The sequence below is a fragment of the Lepidochelys olivacea genome (genome assembly GCF_965140295.1).
Source record: "Lepidochelys olivacea isolate rLepOli2 genome assembly, chromosome: 3".
Lineage (NCBI taxonomy): Eukaryota > Metazoa > Chordata > Testudines > Cheloniidae > Lepidochelys > Lepidochelys olivacea.
This window is the reverse complement of record NC_140413.1, coordinates 93,613,282-93,639,298: the sequence shown is the minus strand read 5'-3', so window position 1 is coordinate 93,639,298 and position 26,017 is coordinate 93,613,282. Positions and strand designations below refer to the sequence as shown.

General features: G+C 40.7%; 1 protein-coding gene across 7 annotated transcripts in view; it reads left to right on the top strand.

Annotated features, from left to right (window-relative positions):
* Nucleotides 1–23,368, top strand: part of TBC1D32 (TBC1 domain family member 32) — a 181,158-nt gene extending 157,790 nt beyond the window's left edge. For 5 of the 7 annotated variants that reach the window (XM_084622138.1, XM_084622137.1, XM_084622139.1 and 2 more), the window contains 4 exons: nucleotides 1,080–1,234; nucleotides 3,742–3,882; nucleotides 8,366–8,554; nucleotides 22,491–23,368. In XM_084622138.1, the coding sequence (XP_084478264.1) occupies nucleotides 1,080–1,234; nucleotides 3,742–3,882; nucleotides 8,366–8,554; nucleotides 22,491–22,595 (590 nt within the window). In that variant the 3' untranslated portion in view covers nucleotides 22,596–23,368. The remainder of the gene's footprint in view (nucleotides 1–1,079; nucleotides 1,235–3,741; nucleotides 3,883–8,365; nucleotides 8,555–22,490) is intronic. The other 2 variants (XM_084622140.1, XM_084622141.1) reach the window with 2 other exon arrangements.
* The last annotated feature ends 2,649 nt before the right edge of the window (nucleotides 23,369–26,017 follow it).

Sequence of the window (26,017 nt, the reverse complement as noted above, 5' to 3'; positions counted from 1 at the left end):
GAACTTAGTAAGTAATCTAGCTAGATATGCGTTAGATTCTGTTTTGTTTAAATGGCTGATAAAATAGCTGTGCTGCATGGAATGTATATTCCTGTTTTTGTGTCTTTTTGTAACTTAAGGTTTAGCCTAGAGGGATTCTCTATGTTTTCAATCTGATTACCCTGTAAGGTATTTACCATCCTGATTTTACAGAGGTGATTCTTTTACTTTTTTTCTTCAATTAAAATTGTTCTTTTAAGAACCTGATTGCTTTTTCATTGTTCTTAAGATCCAAGGGTTTGGATCTGTGTTCACCTATGCAAATTGGTGAGGATTTTTATCAAGCCTTCCCTAGGAAAGGGGGTGTAGGGTTTGGGAAGGATTTGGGGGGGAAAGATGTTTCCAAGCGGGCTCTTTCCCTGTTAGACGTTAGGTGGTGGCAGCAATAAAGTCCAAGGTCAAAAGGTAAAATATTGTGTACATTGGGGAAGTTTTAACCTAAGCTGGTAAAAATAAGCTTAGGGGGTTTTCATGCAGGTCCCCACATCTGTACCCTAGAGTTCAGAGTGGGGAAGGAACCTTGACACATGCACATATTTGTTTACTGTTATAAAAGTACTTATGGGTGTTGGGCTATTAGTGTTAACTTAAAATAAGCATTCAAGCACCTAGGTTTTGGTGTTTTTGTTTGTGTTTTTCGAAGGGTCATGGCAGAATTACGTGGAATTTGCAGAGAGGAAAATTAGTTCAAAGTCTAGGGGCCTAATTTATCACAATGAATTTTACTCCAGTTTTATACTGATTTAACTTTAATGGACTTTTTATGTTCAAGAAACCATCTTCAGTGTAGCTACACTAGTGCAACACTGGAGTTGCCACAATAGGACCCTGGGTCTACACATCTTGACATTGTTCTGTTTGGATTGTTATATTAACTTCCAGATTCCCATTTTTTTTAAAATACCTGATTTGTTGTGATTCACAATCTAATTTTTTATTATTATTATTTTGCTGATTCTTTGTTCCTTGGAGAAAAGAAACGTGGTTTTATGCCAGCAATAGTTTGTTCTTTGTCAGAGTTCCTTAACGTTCTCCTACAGGTTGTCTGCAGCAAGGTTATGCTGGCTATGACTGGTTTGCGTCTTCTGTATTTCTGATAATGTCAGGAGAGAGAGAGAAAACATTAATATTTCTTCAACAATTTTCCAGTCTTCTCATCTCAGCATTTCTCTGGCTGCGAAGACTGCATGTTTCCGTAAGACTTTAAAAGCTTTTCTTTTTAAAGGTGGCTTTGAAAATTTTTAAAGGAATGTTTAGCAGTTTCACTGAGTTATTGTTTCACTTTTCATTAAGATCCTCTAACTGAATGCTTGTCCCTTAAAAATTCTCTCAGAAAAATATAGATTTGACATTTGTTCAAATGGTTGTTTAAAGGCTATGAAATAATGGGTAGGCTAATGGCAGTGTTATTGAAAGTTAAAGTTGGCAATAAAATAAACTTTATTGGTTGTGTTAAATTCTTTGTGTAGGGAGAAGGTACTATTGAGTGGCCTTTTTATTATTATTACACTGTGCAAGTTCATTGTTTTGATTATTAGCTTGGTTGTATTATAAAATCAATAAAAGGCACAAAATATCAGAGTTGTACAGAAAAATACTAAAATGCTTTAGTAATTAAAAACTTCCATACTGACCAAGTACCGAATAATTCCATATTTCAAATGGCTGGTATTTAAATCAAATGGCTGGTATTTAAATCAAGCTAGTTACACAAGCTCCATAATTTTCATCCTTTGTTAAATATGATGTCATCTATTTTAAAAAATCTCTTTTGTTTGGTATTGTACTTTGTCAGGTTCTGTGACTGGTGTAAATTAAACTATCAGCTATAGTCAGTCACTGCAAAATTGTGGGCTTATTAGATGATTCTCTAGCTCTTTTTCAAGAGGGTGTTTGTATATTCCCAGTTGTAGTACATACCGTATGACTAGCACCTGGTCCAATTCTGCTGCTGTTCCAGCACAGAGAAGATTGGCTTCATTTTGTGAGTCTCTTTGTGCTGACCATCCTCCGTACTGAGGAGTTTGGTATCTTCATAGCTAAATTAACAAGTGTGGAACCTCCAGGCAAAAGTATAAAGCAGTTTTAGGCTAAAGGTCCCCACATTAAATGTTAATTAGCTCCACCAAAGCATTAACATGTACAATCCAGAACTCAGCTCTACCTCCTCTTTGCCCCAAACAGGAGTCTTAATTTCTCCCATTATATAACTCTCCGTCTCATCTGAGGTGTCACCTATATGGAGTGGGAGGTTGTACTATACATGGCAACCTCCTGTGAGCCAGGACCCAAAGGAAAAAGAAGGAGAAGTTCAAAGGAATGCACGTCTTCACCAAGCCAAAAACACATTACTTACAAACCATACACCCATCTACCCAGTACATTCCACACTGGTAACCTTTCATTCCCCATTCTCCCATTCAAATAGAACTTCACTTCTACCCTCCATATATATTCTCCTCCACATACACACACCACACCTGGGCAAATCATGACAGCTCCATCCAATTCTCTGTCCACTACATAGGATTGCAAAAAGCATCTGTCATAAATATAAAGGGAAGGCTAACCACCTTTAAATCCCTCCTGGCCAGAGGAAAAAACCCTTTCACCTGTAAAGGGTTAAGAAGCTAGGATAACCTCACTGGCACCTGACCAAAATGACCAATGAGGAGACAAGATACTTGCAAAAGCTGGGAAGAGGGAGAACATCAAATGGTCTGTGTCTGTCTGGGTGAGGCTTTTGCCGGGGACAGAACAGGAATGGAGTCTTAGAATTTAGTAAGTAATCTAGCTAGATATGCGTTAGATTATGATTTCTTTAAATGGCTGAGAAAATAAGTTGTGCTGAATAGAATGAATATTCCTGTCTGTGTGTCTTTTTGTAACCTAAGGTTTTGCCTAGAGGGATTCTCTATGTTTTTAATCTGATTACCCTGTAAGGTATTTACCATCCTGATTTTACAGAGGTGATCCTTTTCTTTTTACTGTTTCTTCTATTAAAATGTTTCTTTTCAAGAACTGAATGCTTTTTTTCATTGTTCTAAGATCCAAGGGTTTGGGTCTGTGGTCACCTATGCAAATTGGTGAGGATTTTTACCAAACCTTCCCCAAGAAGTAGGGTGCAAGGATTGGGAGGATTTTGTGGGGGAAAGACGTTTCCAAACAATGCTTTCTCAGGAAGCCAGAGAAACGTTTGGTGGTGGCAGTGGAAAACCAAGGGCAAAGGGTAAAATAGTTTGTACCTTGGGGAAGTTTTAACCAAAGCTGGTAAAAGTAAGCTTAGGAGGTTTTCATGCAGGTCCCCACATTTGTACCCTAGAGTTCAAAGTGGGGAGGGAACCTTGACAGCATCAGTCTCCTATTCTCCACTCCCTCATTTATAAACAACAGTCTCTATGTGTCTACTTGGGCAATGAATGGGGAGGGGAATCTCACCCTTCCTACTCACAAAGTTAACATTCATTAAAACATATATGTAATAATGAATTGGGCTGTCAACCAAGAGAAATAGCTTGTAAACCTTTTTGTTTCTCTCAACAGTTTCTCTCTCTACAGTTTTCCACTCATTTTACCACACTTTTCTCCTGCTTCTGGTACCAACGAATATTTACTTATTTAGTAGTGTCTTTTAAAGTAAAATCATACATTTTCTTCTGTAGTAAGTAACAATTATTATTTGTTGTTTGCTTTGTTGGTCAGGTACACCTATCTATTGACACAGCAGAATCTGGCATCCACCCCATCTATTTTTGCAGTGCTCACTACATTGAGATGTTGCTGAAGGCTGAGTTGCCACTTGTCTTTTCAGCTTTCCACATGTCTGGTTTCACTCCATCACAGGTAATTTACAAAAGTATATTGAAGCATTGTTAAATGTTTGACTTAAATCCACAAAATCAAGGCTATTCAGAGAAGGTTGAAGCTACTATAGCTCAGGTACATAACAAGCTATAAAACCCAGCCACAATAAAATGACTAAAGAATAAAGTTTTAGTCTTCAGCCACACAAAATAAATTGTTATGAAAATCAGATAACTATTCATTTTGTAGGCTTTTTAATATAGATTTTTATGTTTAGGACTAAAAGTACACAGTTAAAACATTTTAAAATGGAAAACAGTTGACTTCAATGGAACTATGCCAATTTACTTCAGCTGAAGAGCTGCCCCTTCCTGTTTTATGCAAAAGCTTGACCAAAATGTGCTGGATTTTTTAATGGAATCATAAGGGGTAAAAAAATCTCAATGGCACGGTCATTTCCGGTAAGGGGCTAAATTCTGTAGTACATTTTTATTGTATAAGACAATTCAGCTTATATTGGAGTTAAATTTCCTGATATCACAACCAATCATTACAATTAAGTGAAAAAGCAAGCCCAAATCCATACATTAATGTAATATTAAGGCTGAGATTTTACTCAAACACAGCAACCTTAGGTCCTCTCATGTGTGTTTCCATCGTGCTTTGAAGACATAAAGTCCCATGTAAGTGCTGTTGCTTCTAGAGATTTACTCAAGGCTATGGATGAACAAACATGCAGGCTCTTCTTCACCACCTTACGGGTGGGGAAGGGTACTGAAAAAGATCAAGAAAAAGTCTTATAGTTGCACGGGGCTTAACTCATTGAAAAGGTCATTTTGTGCCAAAATTTGGAGGCCCAAGTGTGTTCTTTATGGGAATGGATGTGGATGTGATGCAAGAATTGGTTAAAAGAGAGAAAACATGAACTCATCAAGATTTACAATGTCTGAATTTGATTCTACTTCCTTATGTATACTGCTCAGCCTTACCCATAAAGGATAAAATTTAAAATATAAGAAAAAGCTGCCTTTCAAAGTGAAAGGAACGGACTGTTTTTTTTTAAAATGAGAAAGGGGAGGAAGTATAATAGCACAAGGCATCAGTTCACACATGGCCTGATCCAGCTGTTGTTGAAGTCAATTGTCCTTGTCTAATTTAGGATTAAAAATGTGGTGTTAGTACCTGTTAATGAACCTATCCTTACAACACACTTTTTATCGTCCTTTAGACAAGCATAGTGAGCAGGATCTGGCCCCAATAAAGGTTAATTGCCTAAGTTTCAGAGATGCTGAGCATTCCCAACTCCCACTGGATTCTCATTCCTACAGGACAGATGTTCTTATCACAGAAAAGCTCAGATGAAGCGAATGAATATCTTAGTATTAAAGCATTGGACTGGGATTCAAAGACTTCCTGTGCATTCCTGTGCAATCTTGAGCAAGTCACTTTAAGGCCTCATTATCAAAGGTGTTGAGATCAAGAATTCCCAAGTCAATGAGAGTTGTTGCTGCTCAACTCATCTGAAAATCAGTTCCTGAATTTCTTTATTCTTCAGCTCCCCATCTGTTAAGTGGAGGTAGTAATATTGCCCTTCCTCCACAGGGGTGTTACATGGATAAAATCATTGTACGTGAGGTGTTGAAATACTACAGTGTTGAGCAGTTGAACAACCTATTAACTAAATAAATCAATATTGGTATTAACGCCTTTATTGGAAGTCTCAGCAGGGATGTTAAAAACTCAGTGAATATGGAGATTGAACTAGACCTCCATGCAGTCCCTTCAGGGTCAGGGTTGACGCATACTGGTGGGGCAGCGTAGAGAAAGATACTGCACAAGCAGAATAATGCACGCTATTAAGTGGAATAGAGGCTTTCCCTCCAGGGATCTCACTTTCACAAACACTGCATTTACTTTTAATAATAATAAATAATCTGTCTTTTGAAAAATATGAGATAATTTGTATGCCAAGTTTTATCACAATTCACAGTAATACCCACGGCAAGAATAAGCTTTTAATGGAAACACGTAACTAGAATGGACACCACTGTAATAGGCACACATCCTCTGGCTATATTATTGTGTTATTTTATTGCAAAAGATAATGCTTCATTTAACTATGAAAGCAACTTTAACATATATAAATGTCAGTGTACAGGAATACACAACTGAATGCAGTCTCATTCTAAAGCATAGCCATTGTAATCTAATTAGAAACACAGTACTTTCTGCTGCTTCACATTTTTAAACACTTAGGAGCTGATTAACAAAGGATTTGTGGTCTAGAGCTAAATGAAGTGTGCTGTACACAAGGGATTAAGCAACAAATTGTGATTTAGAAATGGAAAATACAGAAGCTGCTAAAGCCTGTCTCCCATACCATTCAATTAAATCCGAAGCTGCCTCAGGGAAGGACCTACCATTCATTTACAAGGCACAGAAATTCTTTAATTTAAAGGGAAACACACATTAAATATACCTTCAAAGACCTCCATGCCATTTAAAAAAATCTTAATAAAATTAAATACATAAAGAATAGTTTATTTTTTCTGTCATTAAACTTTGAAATTTGTGTTTCAACTTAAACAATTTTAGATTCATAGATACTAAGGTCAGAAGGGACCATTATGATCATCTAGTCCGACCTCCTGCACAACGCAGGCCACAGAATCTCACCCACCCACTCCTGCGAAAAACCTCTCACCTATGTCTGAGCTATTGAAGTCCTCAAATCGTGGTTTAAAGACTTCAAGGAGCAGAGAATCCTCCAGCAAGTGACCTGTGCCCCATGCTACAGAGGAAGGCAAAAAACCTCCAGGGCCTCTTCCAATCTGCCCTGGAGGAAAATTCCTTCCCGACCCCAAATATGGCGATCAGCTAAACCCTGAACACATGGGCAAGATTCACCAGCCAGATACCCAGGAAAGAATTTTCTGTAGTAACTCAGATCCCACCCCATCGAATATCCCATCACAGGCCATTGGGCCTATTTACCATGAATATTTAAAGATCAGTTAATTACCAAAATCATGTTATCCCATCATACCATCTCCTCCATAAACTTATCGAGTTTAATCTTAAAGCCAGATATGTCTTTTGCCCCCCACTGCTTCCCTTGGAAGACTATTCCAAAACTTCACTCTTCTGATGTTTAGAAACCTTCGTGTAATTTCAAGTCTAAACTTCCCAATGACCAGTTTATATCCATTTGTTCTTGTGTCCACATTGGTACTGAGCTTAAATAATTCCTCTGCCTCCCTGGTATTTATCCCTCTGATATATTTATAGAGAGCAATCATATCTCCCCTCAACCTTCTTTTAGTTAGGCTAAACAAGCCAAGCTCCTTGAGTCTCCTTTCATAAGACAAGTTTTCCATTCCTCGGATCATCCTAGTAGCCCTTCTCTGTACCTGTTCCAGTTTGAATTCATCCTTCTTAAACATGGGAGACCAGAACTGCACACAGTATCCCAATTGCCTGTATAGATGTACATTAATGGATTACATGCATTGGGTTCTTCTCTATAGCAGTGTCAATCGGGGCTGAACATGCATTATTTCAGGGCCAGCGATATCAAATGAGGATCATGGTCCCTGCTGCACCTCAGTTCTTTTTGACTATCATAAGCAGTGAGGTCAAACTTCAAAGCTCACTTCATTATCCTTTTCAAAACCCCTTTTTCCTGTTAGAACAATAGTTGTTAAGAAGAGAATACATTTAGGACAATTAATCTGGAGGTTTTTTCACTTTATGGGTCATTTTGTTTTGTTGGATTGACTTTGTTGGTTAGGGCAACACTGTTATGTATCACTTTTGCATTGTTCCAATCCAGACAATATTGAGACCAACATGTCTGAAGCCAGTAGCTGGCTTTGAATTATTTTGGTCTTAATCCTTCTCAGACCACCTCTTGGAGAGTCACTTGTTCTTTTGAATCTCCCAAGAGTTGTGAGCCATATGGGAAGTTCTCAAAGGAGAACAATGGTTACTGAGTGTGCTAACTGCAGTTGTTTGAGATGGTTACCCACAGGAATTCAGACTCACTGTGTACCTTCTTTAGAGCCTCAGGTGAGGGAGTCTTGAATACATGGGAATGACTAAAGGGCATTGGGAGCCACACCTCTTATGCTCTTACATCCCAGTACAAGGGAAGAATTTAAGACCAACACTGCTTGCTACAAACTTTTGGGTTTGTGCACTAGAGGCACACTTTTCTTAAGAGTGGGGATCTACACAGGCCTCTCTTCAAGAACCACAGTTACTATGGTAAATAATATTTTTTATTCAATATACCAGCTACGTAGTGTATCCATTTTAAATGCATATATTAAGCCGGGGTTCTCTGCCTGTTAGTCATGACCACCAACCTATGGGTTGGGTAGGGGTTCTAGCTAGATCCTGGCTGGATGAGAAGGGGGCATAGGATGGTCTTGGTGTTGAAAAGAGGTTTGTGGTATAGAAAAGTTATTAATTTATCAGTGAAATACTGTAGGAAATTGAATTTGTTTTTATATTTCCCTAGATTTGTCAGCAGTGGCTAGCTCAGTGTTTCTGGAATTACTTGGACTGGAGCGAGATCTGTCACTACATTGCTACATGTATTTTCCTTGGTCCTGATTATCAGATCTATATGTGTATATCTGTGTTCAAACATCTTCAGCACGATATTCTGCAGCACACACAGACCCAAGATCTACAGGTTTTTCTCAAAGTAATGTTTTTTTTCTTTAAGATTACCAGATTAGAGGAAAGCTACACTTTCCAGACTGAAAAGAGATGCTATTTTGCCAAACAACTGAATTTCCAGTATTGGTTTTATTTTCCTCTCATTCCTCTCTCTCCCCCTCTCTCTCATGTCTGTTTTCCATGAGGAACAAAGGGCCTTCACCCGCCTACTATCTTTGCTGATCTCCTGCTGCATTCTTAGCTTGTTCCCATGTCATTCTGGTAGCTTTCAGTTCTGCTTCTTTTGTGTATTTTCATGTTATCCTTCGTCTACCTCATTGTCTCTTCCCCTGGGAATTGCAGTCCAAGGCCTCTACTGCTGTGTTATTCAGGTCTTTCCTCCATCTATGTCCTAGCCATCTCATTTTTTTAATGTAATTTCCTTTCCTATTGGTTTCTGTTTCATCATTCTCCAGAGTTGTTTGTTTGTGACTTTCTTTCTAGCCACCTGATACTGAGGATTTGTCTAAGGCAGCTGTTAATGAAAACATGGAATTTAAATAATGTGCTCATAATAAGTCTCCAAGTTTCAGTGCCACATAGTAAGCCCAACTGTACAGTGGTGTTATATATTCAAAGTTTAGTTTGGAGGGAAAGATTTCTGTTTCTCCAGATTGGCTTTAGAGTTACAAACGCATGTCTAGCTTTTACTCTTCTGGTTTTAAAGTCTTCATCGGTTCCACCCATTGTACTTACAGTGTTACCAAGATATTTGAAATAGCAGACTTCTTCTTTGTCCATCTCGGAAATTTCTGTTGGTGTTTCATGTTGTGTGTTGATTCTCATGGTTTTAGTTTTCTTGGTGTTGATTTTTCAACCTTACTATCTGTGCAGAGGCCTGGCAATCATACGTTTGAGCTTTCATGTCTCTGTTGGTATGGTATAGCAAGTTGATGTCATTTGCAAAGTCAAGGTCCTATTAACTTGTGTGGCAGTCCATTATCTGACCCTGTAGTCTTTCTCATTACCCAATCCCCTATCAGTAAAAAAGATCATAGGTGACATAAAACAGTCTTGACTGACACCTGAATGATTTAATCAGTTTGCTGCTATGTATTTCTTGGCACGTCATATTTTCATAAAAGCTCTGAATGATGTTCACATATTTCTAAGGGAAAATTTCCATAATGGCACAGCAACTTCCATAAAAGAGTTTTATCCTCTGTATGGCTTTTTGGAAATCTATAAAATCAATATGAAGTGGTAAATGCCATTTGATCAACAGTTCTGTGATGAAACATAGGGTTGATATTTGATCTATACATTATTTCTCTTGTTTGAACAATACCTGTTGTTGAAACTGTGACCCTACCACTTTCTTTATTCTGTAGAGAATAATACCTTTAAATACATTAGTTGGAATAGACAGCAGTTGAATGCTTCTCCAGTTTTTACCCCTTCCTGAAGTCTCCTTTCTTTGGTAGCTTCACAATATGACCCTTTTTTCACTTGTCATTCGCTTATACTGTAGGGGTCTTACAATATTACAGTAGGTATGATACATAAGTTTCAGTATGATGTACTGTATTGCTTACTCCTGGGGGGATTCTGCTCCAAAAAATTCAAAATTCTGCATATTTTATTTGTCAAAATAATGCAATAGACTCACACCAGTTTCAGTTGTTTGGGTAATTTATTTAAACTACAAAACAGAAAAAAGTCACAATAACTATTTAGCATTTCCTAAACAAATGAAAGTTAGTTACAAACAGTTAGTAACTAATACCCTGCATTCCAGTTATAATTCTGGAATTTCATTGAAATTACATTACAGAACACCAAACAGCAAAAAAAAAAAAAAAAAAAAAAGTGTCATTTTAAATTGCTCAGTCTTTCACACATGAAAGTCATGCAGTTTTGCTAATCATTGTCCTGCATTTCTGTGCAATCCAGGATTTTCATTTAAATTACAGTACAGAAAACAGAGCCTTCAAGTTTTTCTCACTTAGTGATTTCCTTCTGCTTGAAAGGATCAAATTGTACAGTGAAAAACTTCTCTCTGCATCTGCAGAATTTGAGACAGCACGTATGCAATTCAAGGCCAGTTTGGTGATATTTGGAATTCTCTGTGTCATTGAAAGTCAAAACACTTGGAGGTCAACAAAAAATAGGTTGACTTTGAATAACTTCAGGAACAATCTTTTCCCTTACAATTTTAGCTTCCGTTGAGGTACCTCAGAAAAACCAGGTATTGCTGGCAGATTTTTTTTTTTTCATTTTTCTGTGCAGGGGGCACAGAAAAGTGGGGGCTATATGAATTCTGGAATTCTGTCAGGAGTAATTGCTTTCTTGTTTTTCAAACCACGGCAAGGCATTTTGAGTGTACTAAAGGCATTAGAATGTGAAAGGATGTTGACTTGTTCATCATCAACATCACCTTTGTTATATAATTTCTTTTAATCAGGAAAAATGGTTCATATAACTTATCATTTGTAGTACTGGTGTTCATAAAATGGAGATTCTCTTATATTATACACTAGAAGTGCCACCCGCATGCCGCACTGGGTATCCAGTGCTGATTTGTGTTTGGAGGGGAGTATGATTGTAAGTGCTTTGAGGGAGAGTCAAAGGGATGAAGGTAAGAGAAAAGAAAAGGAGATGCCAAGACAACAAAGGAGGAAGACAGCGGCAAAAGAAAAAATAAATCTTTTGTCAGGAACAGTGCATCTTATTATTTACAGACATAAAGAAAGTGGTTAGGGTTTTAGAGGAGGGACAAATCATCGGACTAAGGTTCTTTAAAAAATTCTCTCTTTCACATTTTAGCTCCTATTTTTTTAATGTATAATGGAAAAGATTCTTGAACCCTGGAAGGGTACATGTGACTATTTAGAGAATTTTAAGAGTTAGGGCTAATATTATCAGGTGCTGAATGTAATGCTTTTCTGTAGCTTCTTTTTTGTGTGCAAATGAAACTGTCCTCATATTTTAAAGGATTTTTTTTTTTAACTGGAATAGTAAGGTAGGCCAGTATGGAAAGACAGTGGTAGTTATAAGCAAGATAAATAATTTTTTGCTGACAAATCATGATCCTTTCCTTTAGAAAATATAAGTGGCAGCGGGTAAAAAAAGAAAATATACAACCATCAAGCACTATACCATATCTTTGTATATGATAGATAGAGAGGGTTGGGGATTCTATACATATCAAATGACTCCTATTAATAAGAAATGGAGGAGATGTAGCACATCTAAAGAAATGGGAAAATGTATATTCAACTCCTTTTGCAATTACTATGCATACAGAAACTTTTAGACTTCCATTTTATGAGTGCTGTTTCAGTACAGTAAGTGAATAATCCCTGCACTGAGAAGTTAAAACTCAAACCTGGACTTGTAAATTTCAAGAAAACTAGTAATTGACCAACAGCATTATGGTTATTAAACCTAATTAACCCTATTGACAGTCCATAAAATTGCTGAACTTGAATTAAAAAAATAATAGAGTAGATCAGTGGTAGGCAACCTGTGGCCCACGAGCCACACGCGGCCTGTCAGGGTAATCCACTGATGGTCTGTGAGACAATTTGTTTATATCGACCATCCAGACAGTTTGTTTACAATGACCGTCCGCAGGCATGACTGCCCGCAGCTCCCAGTGCCCGCGGTTCACCGTTCCCGGCCAATGGGAGCTGAGGGAAGTGGTGCGGGCAAGAAGCAAGAGAGACAGACTTTATCCTTTTGGAGGAGGCCTTATTTGTTCAACATTCTATATTAAAAAGCTGGAGACATCAGTTGCCAATATATCAATCACTGAAAAGAAAGGAAAAAACTCTGGGTTCTTCTTCAAGGAGTTTCTCTGGGGGTGCTCCACATTAGGTGCCTTGATGCGCTGTGCTTGCAATAGGAGATTTGTGGTAGCAGTGCCCAGTTGGGCCGCTCTGCCGTCTCATGCCGCTCTGAATGGTCACATAGCGGTGCACAGCCAACCATTCACCTCCGTTGGCTTGAGTCGGAGCAATCAGCAGCACCCTTTCTTACCTCAGATAAGATTTATAGTAGCTAGTTCATAGCGATAGTGTTAGCTTAGTTGTACTTAGTTCCCCATCCCCTTGCATTACTCTAATTTCTTTAAAATTAAAAAAAAAATTCCTTTACTTTCCCTATCTACTCCTGCCTCTCTCGCAGGTATACAGTCTTAGTCTCAAACAGGGTTTACCCTTGTTTTTTCTCTCTAAGAGACCGACTCTCAGGCATGCCCAGCTCACCTGGCTTTAAATGCTGCCTGACTTGCAGACTCTCTGTACTGGTCTCTGACGATCGTGCTCAGTGTGTCCGCTGCCTTGGTGAGACACACGTTACTCAAAAGTGCCCATACTGCAGAAAACTGACAGCTAGGACAAGAAAAGCCAGGGATCTTCAACTGAAGCACCTCATGATGGAGAAATCCCTCAGGCCAGCCTCCAACCCTGAGTTCAGGACACCCCCTGGCCAATGGTCACCAGCAGCAGCCTCTGACAGGGGCTCCACTTCAACAATGGCTACCAAGGAGCCTGCTCCTAGAAGGGCTACCAAAAAGCAGTTGTAGACGTCCCCACATCAAGAATCGCCTAAAAGGAAGCAATCTCCAGTTGAAAAATCTGCCCCAGTACTGATGGCACCGGGAGCACTGCACCACGAGGCACTGGGAACCTCCGGCACTGAGAGTTCTCAAAGAGCTAAAAACCCTCTGCCAGCAAGCCATAATGGAGGTTCACACACTAAAGTGAAATCTTCCAGCTTGGCACCCATGGAGCTGAAGAAAATCTCAGCACTGAGCATTACAGTGGTGCCACTGCTGTATCTGTGCCTCACAGCTCTACATCCTCGGCACCTGCAGCTTCAGCTCATGCTTCCGGGCTGTCCACCACACCGTCTCTGGCACCAAGCCTCACAGTTCCACAGCAATTTGTGAGGCATGCGGACCTGATAGTGGTCTTAATTCCTGAATCTCCTCTACTTGGCACCAAGGGTACCCCATCTAGATCGGTAGTAAGCCAGCTGACTACTCCTTGCTGCTCAGCCACCACACTGTATATCTGCAGGTGATTGGTGATGAGGAAGATGATGATGCAGTAATAAATACTCTTCAGAACTCCTCACGCAAGGCAAGACCATCTCATCACCAAACACTTGCAGATAGACGAGGATGGTATGGTCACCCATGGGCACTGCCCCCCATACCATTCCGACCTTACTGGTCCTACTGGGATCCATGGGAAATGTGTAGGGCTCAAAACCACATCCCCCCTAGCCTGCCTAAGTCCAGAACATCCTGGTCTCCTTCCCCAACTGTCCCAGCACCCTCAGAAATACAAGACGAAGACACTGAGGAACCTGAAGACACAGCTGAACATGACACTTCGCTGCCTACTCACCTCTCATCTTTGTCACTGGACAAAACTATAATGCCACCCTCCCACAAACACCATGGGGGATGATTTCAAATCCTTTCATGACCTCTTCATAAGGGTTGCTGCATCTCTGGACATTTCATTGGCTCAGCTACAGAAGCCCAACACAAGCTCACGGACATACTCCAGGCATCCCCATCAGCAAAGATAGCTCTGCCAATTAATGATGCAATCATGGAGCCTTCAAAAATAGTCTGGCAGACACGTACTGCAGTACCACCCTCATGTAAAAGATCTGACCAAAAAAATATTATATGCCAGCAAAAGTTCCTGAGTTCCTATTTACATACCCCACACCAAACTCCTTAGTAGTAGAGGCAATCAACCAAAGGGGGAAACAACACCAGTCTCGAACGACCCCATATGATAAGGACTGGAAAAGGCTAGACCTTTTCAGGTGGAAAGCTTATTCCTCAGCTACACTTCAGCTCCTCATAGCCAGCTATGCTGCCCTGCTAGGCAAATATACACACAATTTGTTCGCCAAAATGTCAACTTTTTTTGAAAATTTACCAGATGACAAAAAAGAACAATACAAGGCAAACATTTCTGAAGGGTCTCTCATCACCAGGACTGCCCTCCAGTCCTCCCTTGACTCTGCAGACACAGCAGCATGATCCATTGTGATATCTGTGGTCATGGGCTCCACCTCTCCAGGTTCCCAAGGGAGGTCCAGGCAACAGTTGAGGACTTACACTTCAAGGGGCGGAAACTACTTGCAGACAAAACCAGTGTTTCATTACGCACCCTTAAAGACTCAAGGGCAACCTTAAAAACCCGTGGCATTTACATACCTGCAAAGAAAAGGAAACAGAGCAGGTTTTACAATCCGAGATTCTGTTCTATGCTATATTCTTAGTCCCAAAGACAGTGTGACCAACAGCGTAAACAAAGACAGAACAGATGTCAGCAGAACCAAGATCAGTCTTCGACATCGCAACAATCCACCTCTAAACGATTATTTTGAAGGTGTGGTCGAGGGCACGAAACCTCCACACTCTTTGACTCTGGAACCAGAAACAGTCCCCCACCCATTTGGAGACCATCTGTCACCATACTACCCAGTCTGGAACACCATCATGACAGACAAATGAGTTTCAGAGATTATCCAGAAGGGCTACTCTATCCCCTTTATTTCTATCCCACCTACCCACCCCCCATCCTCATCCCTCTTCAGGGTCCCCTCTCACCGGTGGTGGATTAATGATTTTGTCGCCCCTTGGCCCTGAAATAATTGCCCCCCCCACAGCAACTCCCTGCCCCAGCTCACCTCCACTCCGCCTCCGCCTCCTCCCCTGAGTGTGCCGCCAGGTCCTATTTCTCCCCACTCCCTGCCAGTGTTTGTGCGCGAAAGAGATTCGCGAAGGAGGGGGGAAGAGGAGGGAACGCGATGCGTTCAGGAGAGCAGGTGGGGCTGGGCCAGAACGGGGATTTGGGGAAGGGGACCATAGGGGCAGGGAGGGGGCACGGAAGGGGTGGAGGTGGGGCGGGGCCAGGAGCAGAGGGCGCGAACCGGTGCCAAGGGAAGCAGCCTCTGGCTGCTTTTATAAATTTGCCACCCCTGCACATTTGCCACCCTAGGCCTAGGCTTTGTTGGCCTAGGCATTAATATGCCACTGCCTCTCCTACATACCTGTTACAACAGCAAATAAATCACCTGGTACGATTAGGTGCCATGGAACCTGTACTATTACAACACAGGGGGAGTGGTTTTTATTCACATTACTTTCTAACTCAGAAAAAGACCGGTAGGTGGAGACCCATCCTGGATTTACAAAAACTCAACAAATTCATGAGAACACAATGTTTCAAAATGGTGACTCTAAGCACAATAATTCCAGCATTAGCGAAAGGAGATTGACTCTCAGCCCTGGACCTTCAGGATGCTTATTTTCATATTACTATCCACCCATCACACAAAAGATTCCTGAGATTCATCCTAGGGAAACAGCATTTCAATATCTTCATTAATGATCTGGAGGATGGCATGGACTGCATCCTCAACAAGTTTGCAGATGACACTAAACTGGGAGGAGTGGTAGATACACTGGAGGGTGGGGTAGGATACAGAGGGCCATAGACGAATTAGAGGATTGGGCCAAAAGAAATCTGATGAGGTTCAACAAAGACAAGTGCAGAGTCCTGCACTTAGGATGGAAGAATCCCATGCACTACTACAGACTAGGGACTGAATGGCTAGGCAGCAGTTCTGCAGAAAAGGACCTAGGGGTTACAGTGGACAAGAAGCTGGATCTGAGTCAACAGTGTGCCCTTGTTGCCAAGAAGGCCAATGGCATTTTTGGATGTATATGTAGGGGCATTGCCAGCAGATCGAGGGACGTGATCATTCCCCTCTATTCGACATTGGTGAGGCCTCATCTGGAGTACTGTGTCCAGTTTGGGGCCCCACACTACAAGAAGGTTGTGGAAAAATTGGAAAGAGTCCAGCAGAGGGCAACAAAAATGATTAAGGGACTGGAACACATGACTTATGAGGAGAGGCTGAGGGAACTAGGATTGTTTAGTATGTGGAAGAGAAGAATGAGGTAGGATTTGATCGCTGCTTTCAAGTACCTGAAAGGGGGTTCCAAAGAGGATGGCTCTAGACTGTTCTCAGTGGTAGCAGATGACAGAACAAAGAGTAATGGTCTCAAGTTGCAGTAGGGGAGGTTTAGGTTGGATGTTAGGAAAAAAATTTTGACTAGGAGGGTGGTGAAACACTGGAATGCGTTACCTAGGGAGGTGGTGGAATCTCCTTCCTTGGAAGTTTTTAAGGTCAGGCTTGACAAAGCTCTGGCTGGGATGATTTAGTTGGGGATTGGTCCTGCTTTGAGCAGGGGGTTGGACTAGATGACCTCCTGAGGTCCCTTCCAACCCTGATATTCTATGATTCATTTCCACCATAGAGTACTACCCTTCGGCCTATCCACTGCCCCAAGGGTTTTTTTCCAAAGGTTCTTGCTGTCATTGCAGCTCACCTGTGCAGACATGGAGTAATGATATTTCCATACTTGGACGACTGCCTCATACTGGCACCAACACAGCAAGAAGCAATAAACACCACACAGAGCACGATAACACTTACAAACCTAGGATTGCAAATAAATGTGCAAAAGTCCACATTGGTTCCTGTCCAAAAGTTTGAATTCATAGGAGCCTGTCTCAACTGTCTAACAGCAATAGTAACGCTACCCCAACAATGCTTCCTCACCCTCGTCAACCTAATTTCAGTGGTGAGGGAAAGCCCACAAACATCTGCCAGAACATGTTTACAACTCTTGGGGCACAAGTCGGCAACAACATTTGTTGTTAAGCATGCCAGACTCCACATGAGATGCTTGCAGGCCTGGCTTCGAACAGTGTATATACCACACAGACACTCTCTCAACAGATGCCTCATAATGCCACGCAGAGTAAAAGACTCATTAACGTGGTGAACACAACCAAAGAACATCTGCTCAGGAGTCCCTTTCCAATAAAGAACTCCAACCATGACAATTCCGACAGACGCTTCCCTAATAGATTGGGGGGGCACATCTACTCAACAATACAGTCCAAGGCTGCAGGTCCCCAGCGAAGTCCAACCTACACATAAACTTATTGGCAATAAGGGCAGTCCAAAATGCATGTGATCACTTTCTCCTTCTAGTCAAGAACAATACAGTCGAGATCTTCATGGACAATATAGCATGCATGTTTTATATAAACTGCCAAGGGGGAGCACGATCATACTCCCTATGTACAGAGATGATACGCCTTTGGAAATGGTGCTTCACCAACAACATAGAGATATCGGCATCGTATCTGGCGGGATGTCAGAATACAACAGTGGATGTACTAAGCAGGGATTTCTCACAAATGCATGAGTCATAGATGGATCCTGAAATTCTCAAATCCATATTAAAACAATGGGGGTTCCCCACCATAGATCTATTTGAAACAGCTCAGAATGTCGAGTGCCCACAATATTGCTCCAGAGTGGGATTGGGATACCACTCCCTAGGCAATGCTCTTCTCATAAAATGGGAGGCACCACTGATGTATGCATTTCCTCTGACCCCACTCCTAAGATAAGTCATTCACTAGATCAAGCAGGACAAATCCAGGGGTCATTCTCATAGCGCCCACATGGCCCAGACAAGCATGGTTCCCATACTTGCATCAGATGGCAAACTATCATAGAATCATAGAATATCAGGGTTGGAAGGGACCTCAGGAGGTCATCTAGTCCAACCCCCTGCTCAAAGCAGGACCAATCCCCAACTATCCACAAGCTCCATCAGAGTACACTTGGCTGTTATTACTTCGTTCCATAAAAAGGTGGATGGGGTCACCATATTTACTCACCGATGATTAAACACTTCCTTAAAGGCATTGAAAACACTTATCCCACAATGATAAACGCTACACCCATGTGGGACCTCAGCCTTGTTCTATGAGGAGTCATGGGAAAGCCTCTTGAACCCCTTGCAACTTGCTCTTTGTTGCACTTACCCATGAAGGGGGCTTTCCTCATTGCCATCACATCCACCAGATGGGTGGCAGAATTAGGTGCCCTAATGGCACATCCACCTTATACAATATTCTTATAGATAAAATCACCTCCCCCTTTCATTTAAACCAACCCATTTACTTATCTGTATTTTTTCCTAAGCCGCATACGGATGGAAAGGAGGCCTCACTCCACACATTGGATGTTCTCAGAGCATTAGCTTTCTACACTGAAAGAATAAAAACATTTAGAAAATCACCAGACTATTTGTTTCCATAACAGACTGCTCGATGGGTCAAACCATCTCAAAACAGAGACTAACCAAATGGATATCAGGATGTATCCATTTGTGCTACCAAAACAATAATCTACAACCTCCTCCAGGAGTTTGCACACACTCCACCAGAGAAATGGCAGCATCTGTGGCCCTTTTCAATAACATCCCTATCACTGACATTTGCAGAGCAGCTACCTGGGCATCAGTCCATACTTTCATTAAACACTATGCTTTAGAACAACAATCCGTGTCAGATGCTCACTTTGGAATTACTGTGTTATGCACCATCAACAGTGCAACTTTGAAGCCCCTCGCCTCCACTGAGGGGCACTGCTCCACAGTCACCTAAAGTGGAGCACCCACAGGGACACTCCTCAAAGAACAAGAGAGGGTTACTCATCTAGTGTAGTAACTGAGGTTCTTCAAGATGGTTGTCCCTGTGAGTGCTCCACTACCCTCTCCTGCCCTCTACTTCAGAATTTCAGGCCGATTATCTGAGGTAGAGAGGGAACATGGGGACGATCGGCTGTGCACCACTATGTACCCGCTCGGAGTGGCACGAGATGGCTACAGCACGTGCGCAGCCCAACCAGGCATTGCTACCACAAATCTCCAATTACAAGCACAGGGCATCAAAACACCTAAAATGGAGCACCCACAGGGACAACCATCTTGAAGAACCTCAGTTACTACACAAAGTGAATAACCTTGTCTTCCACTAACCTGTTCTAGGTCCCAACATAAATACTTACCACCTCTATGAATAGATTAGCGAAAGAGACCTAGAATCTTTATTCAAACAGAAGTAGTATTCAAGACTCTGTTTCACTATGAAATAGTGATTTTCAAGAAGAGCTCTAAATCTAGGCAAACAGGGAATTTCTTCAAATTTCTGTTTGCAGGTGTGGTTTAGGGATGTGAGGTGGTTCAGTACATTCAGTTTTATTGATTATGAGGGATTTAGCCACTGTTTAATGTGGAGTGCCAATGTGTATGTTAGGTATGGGAGGAAGTTTTGCATCTGATGCCTTTAAAGACCCTAGTCACCATTTGTGGAGTTGTCAATGAGGTAAGAAAGGTTTCTTGAGAGGTCCCGGCTAATCCTTTGATCTAACACTCACCAAAATGGAAGGATTCTCTGGCTCCTACTTATGCTTTCGGATCTAGAGACAAAGCATAGCTGCTCAGCTCCAAGACACTGATTCTGCTTCATCCATCCAGAACCACCTCTGTTGAATCAGAGCCTTTGTTGTGAAAATCTTCCCTTCTTTAGGTGCAACCGAACACCGAGGCCATTCATATTGATCAGTCTCTCTCCTACTTCCCAGGGTTCAGGGACTCCAGTTTCTTCACATTTGCAAGAATCTTTCTACCAAATCTTCCCCAGTCATATGGGGAACAAATTTGTCAGGTATGGGCCCTAATGTTCAATTTACTGTTTATGGCTCTTGGGACATAAGACTTCATTTTCTGTCTACTTGATGTCACGTAGGAGCATCCCTAAAAGAGTCTAGCCAACAGAGAGGCTTAAATTGAGATCTAGCTAGCTGAGGTTCATTCCAGAAAGACAGAGATTATTATGTGGAAGGGCTCCAATACATAATCCTAAAATAGATCCATTTAGAGTCCATTCTATCAGAGGAATAGTCCCCTCCAAGGCTCATCTCCATAATATATCCACATTAGGTTCATTCTGTTAGAAGATCAGTGTTTTCCAAGAATGTATCACACATTGGTATCTGAGATACTGAGGTTATTGTCCCTATTTAGACAAGGAAGTAACTTGAGTAGCTAAGATACAGGTTTATAGTGACTTGTGACAGATGTTGACTTTATTGGCTGCTGCTGTATGTCTGAGATTTGTAAGGCTTCAAATCACCATTTGTAGTTAAATTTACACTTTTATTCAGCAATGTTCTCTGATTCTGAAGCTAAATTGGATGTTTGTTTGAGCAGGCAGCCTTCTTGAGTTAAACGTTCCTCCAACCCTCCCCTTGGGAATGGCTTCTGTTTGCTACCCTCCTACAGTGGAGTTCTTCAGGAAGAAACAAAGTGTACTTAGTAACTGAAATTCTCCAGAAGATTGTATAATTACACAGCTGTATTCAGGGGGGGCATTATGAAGCTGAGAGCTTTGAGAGGGGTTATGTCTTGGGAAGCACAATCCAGGCCAAAGCTCCAAGGAGCACTTGGGGATTGCGCATGCTGCACTTTCCCTTAGGATAGTACAGCATTTTCCTTTATCTGTGTCTAGCTGATCCACTGGCCAGCATGTTGGTGGGGAAGGCGATGTCTCTTCTCTCTTTGAGGTGTCTTGCAGCCCCAGAATTACTAGAATCAACAGGTCTTGTGGTGCTTCCTTAAGTGCAAGGTCTGTGATTATCACTGGCCCTTGCATGGGGGCTGGGGCAAAGCTCCTTGTACCTTTCCTATTTCCATCCATCACATGAGGGTCTGGGTACTCTAGCTCACTGCCTCTGCAAATCCACATTTACTCTCCATCCTTCTCTGAATCTGTGGTGTATTATAGCTAGTTTAGATGAATTCCAGATATGCGAAAAAGATTCCCCAAAATAAGACAAAAGTGTGCCCTTGTTTGCACTTGTGAGGAGGAGAGGAAAAGGGTAAGGACATCCTCAGACCCTCATTCAAACAGGGATGTGCAGAGTTTTGGATGGTAGGAAATTGTGCTCCATGAGCTCAACTAGGGTGACCAGATAGCAAGTGTGAAAAATCAGGACAGAGATTGGGAGGTAATAAGTGCCTATATAAGACAAAACCCTGAATATCAGGACTGTCCCTATAAAATTAGGACATCTGGTCACTCTAAGCTCAGTAGACCGCTAGTTAGGGGAGTGCTCAGCTAATGCACCAGCCATGTGCCCTAGAGCACTGTCTAGCTCCTAAATGCTTGTTACAGCATATGCTGCTTTATCAGTCACACTGCTCAGCAGATGATCAGCACACAGGTTGTTCCTGCTCAAAGGAGTATCAAAGTGTACCAGAGAGTTTTTTCTTGGTTTTCCTGTTGAATCCAGCTCTACTCTTGGTTTCTTTTTGCAGAGGATACATCTGCCAGGATCCTTCTCCCTTGTCTACCTTGTCAGTCCCATGGAAGGGTTTAGCCTGATCGTCTTTTTTGCGGTCAGACTTATTTTGCCCTGTTAAATATGGACATGAAATCCAGAGCTTTATAGAATGTTCATTGTTGTTTACAATGACAATGAAACAAAAGTATCTTAGCCTGCTTTAAAAGAGCATATTTTGAAGATCAGTGTTCATAATTGGTTTTTAAAATATATAACGAGTGCTATTCTCCTAGCTGGCTGTTAGCAGAAAGAGTGGATCAACGTACTGGGAACCTATTCATTATACCTAGCACATTAACAACCTTAGGGCTTCCAGAGCTTGTATACACTTTGAGAAAAGACTGTTTTTGTAACCTGTCATTGCTATTTAAGGCTTATTTTGTATTCCTTGAAATCATCAAATGGCATGCTCTCCTAAGAGTGAAGAAATGGGTTCAGTCGGAAAAAGCCATTTGTTAGCAAATTTCTAATTAGGAAGAGCTGTCTGAACATGAGCACACTGATTTTTCACTTTTAAACAAAAGGTAATAAAGTATCTGTTTGCACCATAAAACACCAAGGCAGTGACATGCAAAAGTAAAATAGGCTACCTTCAAACGTCTAAAATTCATTACACTGTAATATTGCATCTTTTTTCATAGCTAATAATTTTGTTGTGTGCATTTGTGCAGGAAGAAGCACTCCATAGATTTCGAGTGAGTGATTATTTAGAATACATGGAAAGCTTGGAGGCAACCTACAGGCCATTGCTGTTGAGAGACATGAGGAACATTTGAATGCAGAGCACATAGATCAAGCAAACAAGCATTTCATCTTCAAGCTTTAGATGACTTCTGAAAGTGAATGCTGATTGTTTTATATCAGTCTCCATAAAAATTCATGCTGTGGAAATATACATATGTTAAAATCAATAATAAAGGTTTTCAGAATATAAGTTTTTCAAGGGGACATCATCTGAACTGGATCAACTGAAAAATAAATAATTTTCCAGCCATACTGAATGTATTGCCTTATATTTATTTGGTAGATTGCTTGAAAATCTGCCCTTAGCTAACTTAGGGGTCTTGTTTGTATTCTCTGGAAGCTGTTCCCAAACTAATACATTTTGGTCATCTCCTACCCACATCATCTTACCTAAAACTTTAAAATTCTGCACAGGTCTGGCAATAAGAAGCAGTACTGAGAATAATCACTTGGGTATCCTGTATTTATGTGAATGGGGATGAGCAAAAGCAAAGCAGCTTTCCTGTATGCAGCTGATCTGACCTTGTGATTTGGCTGAGGAGGAATAGTTACATCCAAGTGGAACAAGGGATTGATACTGCCCTCAGCCATAATGATTTTAAAAATATGTTTATACCATAAATGTATATTTGTAATCTTATATGCTAATTTTATATTCTCAGAATGGATAAATGGGAAGGCAGATTACTAAAATATGCATTATTTAGTGCAGTGATTTTATTGATTGGCTTGATTGTACATATTGCCATTATATAAAAAACATTGCACCAGTAAAAGCAAGATAATTCTGAGGTAAATAAATGATTTCAACATTCTTAAATGTGTGTTTTGGTGTGTATAAGCCTGGGTTTCTGAAACATAAAATAAGTCAAAATAACTTTATGTATCACTAGTACAAAAAATGGCAACTAATCTAAAATACTTTTTGCAAAACAAATTTTCATTAAGGTTCATTTACTTGTTTTATCTTTTCTGTTCATTGTGACTTCAGATAGTTAAAATACTGACTTAAAAACTGGAGTATATAAAAATAATTCCATTACAGTGTAACCTATAGTTCTGTTATTACACTAGCATGGCAAGTCTATAAAAGAAAATTCAGTAAGTTAGCTTGACATACTGGACTTTTTGCCCCAACTGATATTAATTTAACAAAGGAGTCCTAAAAATGGTACTAAAAGCACAAGAACTACTTTAAAATTACATTTTCCAAACTTGTTTCCCAATGTATAATATAAGTTTATGGTTCCCTTTCTTCCCATTATGCTGGTGAGTTATTGTATTTGATGTAGAGAATCTTGCTGTGCTTTGTTACTGTTTTTAAAAAGCTGCATCACAATAACAGGAAAAACTGAATAGGAAAAAGGGGCTATAAATTAATTTTGAAACATCGTCTCCCTGTCTTGATTGGGATCTGAAGAAAGATGAAGCAGGTAACAATTACACTGTAGAAATCTGAATTCATCTTAGGCTGAGAGGCCAAATTTTATGTCACCAGGGAAAGTTTTGTGACTAAATATACAACAATTTGATTAGTTGATAACAGTTGTAAGCTGTGCCAACTGGGAGTCTTTTCATCTTAATTTTGTACCATATACAATCACTGATTTTAACAACTGAGTCAAGACCAAAAATGAATGTCCAGTGGTTTCTTGGATTTCTAAGATTTAAGTGCCATGTAGTTATGAACGAAGGGTTGTGCTTTCCTGGAACAGCAAAGGAATTGGATTTTTAGTCCTTACATTCTGGTAAAATCCCAAAGGCTCTCACAGCTGGGATGCTGCCCCAGGTGTCAAAGGGCGGAGACAAAGCAGAGCACTGTTCAGCTGCTCCATTGAATTTGGGATATACAGATTTGTGCTCTGTGCAGACTCAGTAGCAACAGCCATTGCTCTCCACCCTTCTTGCAACTATGTGGGTTACTCATGTCCATAGTGAACATGAGATTATAGAGTCTCCTTTGGCTGGTTCTCCATTGCCTTCCCTATTAACATATTAGAAAGATGGTATTTTGGCTACATCTTGCCCAAGCATGCTGGGAGAAGATCGGGTGCTAAATGTTCATTTTTGCTAGTGTGTATATAGGTGATGTGCTCCTGTCAATATTTGCCCACTTTTATTACACAGTGAAATCTAAGAGAAGAGTTTTCTCCTGTACTTACAGCAGGAAATGACTGTGGGGCAAGCTAGCAAATGTTGACTTATCAAAGGCTAAGTAAGTGAGTACACATGTATGTGCTTGCATATGCAGAAAATGAACTCCAATTGGAACTTCATTTATCATCATCAATAGGAGGAGGTCATTATTTTATCTCATTTAAATTCAGAAATGTAACTTGAATGGACTAATTTATTCCAGATCCAATAGTTTGCATCTTGTTCCAGTTTTCCTTCCCTGACAGACACCTATTAGTCTTATAACTGTGGATGATGTACTTACCTGTTTACCTCCAAAAAACTGGTCCCTGCTTTAGCAGAGTGAGGGCTGTGTGCATTTGTGATCTCAGCCACAGCTATTTATTTATACATTGTAGTTTTGAGCACTTGTATATGCATTCTTTTTTCATTAGACGTTCTGGAGACAATACAGAGCCAGTAACAATTTTGATCAAATTGTTTTGTTGGAGGCTAAATACGGCATAAATGCAGAAAGGTTATTATTCTTTTTTAAACATAATATTAAACACCAAGTCAACTAATGTGAAACGTTGAAAGATGATCTGGAGCATAATCAAATCTTTAAATCCATCAAACCACAAGGAGTCAGACTTGAGAAAACTACCTCTGACCCTTTACAAAGTCTGTGCCTCAGCAGATGAGAAGGAGACATCTGCTACTGACTTTTTCTTGGCCGGGGTTATGGTCAAGTGACAAAAGCTGCTTCTCTTCATTTAGAGGGACTTCACACCCCAGTTTCTCCCCTTCAATAAGAAGCAGCATCACTCTCCATCTCTTCTTCAGGATGGAGAGAAATCTCATCAGAAGGAGCTTCATCTCCTACTGCTTCTCATCAGTGATAGGACTACCAGAAACCATCACGTCATTGGTGAAATCTTGTTTCCACTGAAATCAGTGGCAAAACTCCCATTGACTTCATTGAGGCCAGAATTGCATCCTGTCTTCCTTCATTGACTTTGAAGAATTGGTTTGGGAGACAATTATGTGGGTGCGCTTGGGAAAGATTCCCAGAATCCTCTTTCCCCTGCCCCTTCGCATAAGCCATAATCTGGCCCTAAAAACTGGAATTTTTTAAAAAAGAAAGCAGTACAATCTTTGTGCACTAATTTCAGACACCTTTCTGAAGCGAAGTCTTGCAGCAGTGAGCAGGATGTTGAGTCAATAAGGAATATTAGCAGCTAGGTGACAACATGTTCCAGCTGAACACTGCAGTAGTCCCACTAGTAATTACAGATCAGATTTGTATTTCACTCAAAATGATTGTACTGTTAGCAAA